The 3,341-nt window shown below is 49.5% G+C and overlaps 1 protein-coding gene and 1 pseudogene across 1 annotated transcript in view; both read left to right on the forward strand.

The window, feature by feature from the left end:
- The first annotated feature begins 317 nt into the window (after positions 1–317).
- LOC111722621 lies at positions 318–590 on the forward strand (annotated as a pseudogene).
- A 2,583-nt stretch (positions 591–3,173) lies between these two features.
- Positions 3,174–3,341, forward strand: part of GSTT2B (glutathione S-transferase theta 2B) — a 4,343-nt gene continuing 4,175 nt past the window's right edge. Inside the window, exon 1 of the mRNA XM_003803292.3 lies at positions 3,174–3,312. Within this exon, the coding sequence (XP_003803340.1) occupies positions 3,201–3,312 (112 nt within the window). The 5' untranslated portion in view covers positions 3,174–3,200. The remainder of the gene's footprint in view (positions 3,313–3,341) is intronic.

Genomic DNA, 3,341 nt, shown 5'->3' on the forward strand with positions numbered 1-3,341 from the left:
CCCCATAAAAACTTGCTCTACTCCGAGTTCGGGGCTCGTCCTAGGCTTGCATGCCAGGAGAGTCCAGACCCGGGTCTGAATAAAGCCTCACCTCATGCCTTTTACATCGGAGTGTGTCTCGAATTCGTCTGTTTGGGCTGTTTGGGAGAATTTTTGGACCTAACAAAACCAGCCTACATCTTCAACACTTTTCTTGAAAGTTCCCTCAGTTGGGGTCTCAGCAGCTTGGGTGGTGGTGGGAACTGCATTGGCTAGGTAGCGCAGCTTCTAGAAGGCTCTTGGTGCGCCCTGCTTGGTGCGCCCTGCCCAGTGCCAAGATGCTGAAGAGGAAGGTCAGCTCTGCCGAAGGAACAGGGAAGGAAGAGCTCAAGAGGAGATTGGCGTGGTTGTCAGCTATACGGGAAGGAAGCCAAAAAAAGGCAGCAGCAAGGCATAACTCTTCAGACCAAAAAGCCCAAACGAAAGGGACCAGGGAGCAAAGGGAAAGCAGGCTATGGCTAATCAAGAAACTAAAGATTTACCTACAGAAAACAGAAACAAAAACTGAGGAGAGACCAGCCACTGACGCAGCAGGAGAGTGTGATGCCTGATGCCTATCACACACTGAACACACTGATTACTATCTGATTAATTACCATGTCTATTCATGGCCCCTTTCTCTCTTCTTGTGCAATCCAGAGGAATATTTTCATCAACTATTTTGTAAATGCAAGTTTCTTAGTAGCTCTAGAAACACTTTTAAGAAGGAGGGAATCCCACCTCATCCCATTTTTTTTTGAGTGTAAATGCTTTTTTTAAAGAGGTGAAATCATTTACTGGTTGCTTATTTTTTGGTACAACCAGAAAATAGTGTGGAATGTTGAATTATGGGAGGCTTCAACAAAAGTGCAAAGCTTAAGTGTGAGCTTAACATTCCATAGATGGGAGTTTGTTTTTATTTCCCGTAACACAAAGCTTACTAAACGGCGATATGGAGTCCCAGTCCTGCATTTAACGTCTTGAACATTCTGAATTACTTCTATTCCCATGTTGTTTTTTAGTAGAATTTCTTCCTACAGAAAACCACTCCTGTTCATGGCTCTCCAGTCAGCATTGTGTACACTCTGTAACATCTTTGGTTCTGGTAGTCCTGTTTTCCTAATAACTTTGTCACTGTGCTATAAAGGACTAAAAATCTGAGCATGTAGCATATATGGCAATAAAGTGTGAATTGGTGGGACTTACCTAACAGCTTATCAACACTTGAAGATACTGGTACTTGATATTCTCTTAAGGAAAATTTACCTCCAAATTTTAATCTGAAATAACTGTTAATAAAACAGTTACAATAAATCGCTTTTTAAAAAGTGATTGGGTATGTATTTTAAGAATTGTGTACAGGGCAGCACCTGTAGCTCAAAGGAGTAGGGCACTGGCCCCATATACCGGAGGTGGCAGATTCAAACCCAGCCCCTGACAAAAACTGCAAAAAAAAAAAAAAAAATTGTGTACAAATTGAAATGTCTGTACCAATGCTCAACACAACCAATAAAATCTCAAGTATAAAAGAAAAAGAAAGTCTCCTCAGCTAAATATGCAAGTTCATCACTTCAAGTTCTGCCTTCCACACAAGGACATAGTCAAGCTAAGCTTTCTGCCTCTATATAGGCTCCCATAATAGAGAGTGATCACCTTGTCTTCAATTTCTAAAAATACGTTCATTTCTTCTGTGCCCTCATCAACAGCCCTTTTTTTTTTTTTTTTTTTTTTGAGATAAAGTCTCACTCTACTGCCCAGGCAAGAGTGTCATGGCATCAGCCTACTCACAGCAACCTCAAAATCGTGGGCTCAGTGATCCTCCTGCCTCAGCCTCGAAACTAGGCACCCACACAATGCTGCCTAATGTTTCCATTTTTAGTACAGAAGGGATCTCACTCTTGCTCAGGACGGTCTTAAACTCCCTGAACTCTGGGAATGTCCTACAGGTGGCCCAGCTCCCAGGACCTCCCCAGAGGGGAGACTCCTGTCTCCTGAGTTCCAATTTCAAAGCTCCCAGGGAAGCATTGTGTCTCCCCTGCTTGAGTCTTGGCCCAGCGAATGGGCAACTCTGAAAGATGCAACTGGAGTCGGGCGCCAGGCCTGTGGCCAGCACCGTGGCCCTGGGAAGACCCCAGGTCTGGGTGGGGAGGGAGAGGAAGAAACGGAGACCGACAGAGCAACCCCCAACAGGGCCGCGCTCCCGCACGTCCTGCCCTGACGGGAGCTCAGCTTTCGCCCGGCACAGCTGCTCTGCCGGGAGTCGGCTTCTACTGGATGTCAGGGTCTCCTAAAACTAAGGTGACCAGATTTTAACATTGATAAGCGGGACACCATTGGGGAGCCGGGGCCAGACAACAATGCAAACTTTGATAAGCAGTTCTCGATAATCACTTCTCAACAATTATTTGTTATTATTACAGTTTAACATTATAAAATTAACAAAAATAATATAAAACTCATATCCCGGCGAAATAGCCACATGGCGGCCCAAAACTGTATATTCCCTTACTGTTCTTCCGCCCGTTCGTGCATTCTTCCCAAAAATTGGGACTTTTTTAAAACGCCGCGGGACGCGGGACAAATTGTTAAAAAGCAGGACGTCTGGTCACCCTACAAACCGAGCCTCCCGGTCAAGGTTCCCACCAGCCTGGGCACACGCGCACGTGTGGCGACCCGCTGGGTGACCTGTGAGATCCTTCCCAGTGGTTCCCCCTTCCGCCCCTTGTGCAGCGTCGGGAAATAAAGCTCTGAAACAGCACTCGGACCGGGCGGCCAGGCCTTTGCAGGCCGGCGGCCCCCGGCTGTTTCCGGTCAGGCCGAGGCGCGAACCGGGTAGGATCCCCGGGCCCCGGGGCCCGAAAAGTAACCCGGTTCCTTGGTGCCCAACTCCTTGCCCAACGCGCTCGCGCATCCGCACCCTTCCCGCCTACCCCAGCCTAGGGTTGGGCGTCTCCACAGGCGCCCCGGTCCGCGCCCCACCCGCCCCTCTTGAGCCCTCGGCCGGGTGATCCGGAGCGGAGCAAGGATCCCATCCTCCGCCCTGGCCCAGGGCGGGGCGCACGCCCACAGGCTGTGTCCCCATAGGGGCAGGGCCTGAGTCTTTATTTACTGCGACCGCCCTCTGCCTGCCTCCACGGCTGTCCGAGGTGATCCCAGTGTCCCAACGTCCCACTGTCAACGCCATGGACTTGGAGCTCTACCTGGATCTCCTGTCTCAGCCCTGCCGCGCCGTCTACATCTTCGCCAAGAAGAACGGCATCCCCTTCAAGATGCACACGATGGAGCTGTGCAAAGGTGGGTCTGGCCAGTCTCCCCGTGTGTCC

The sequence above is a fragment of the Otolemur garnettii genome, unplaced genomic scaffold, assembly GCF_000181295.1.
Source record: "Otolemur garnettii isolate 467f Iridium unplaced genomic scaffold, OtoGar3 scaffold00292, whole genome shotgun sequence".
NCBI lineage: Eukaryota > Metazoa > Chordata > Mammalia > Primates > Galagidae > Otolemur > Otolemur garnettii.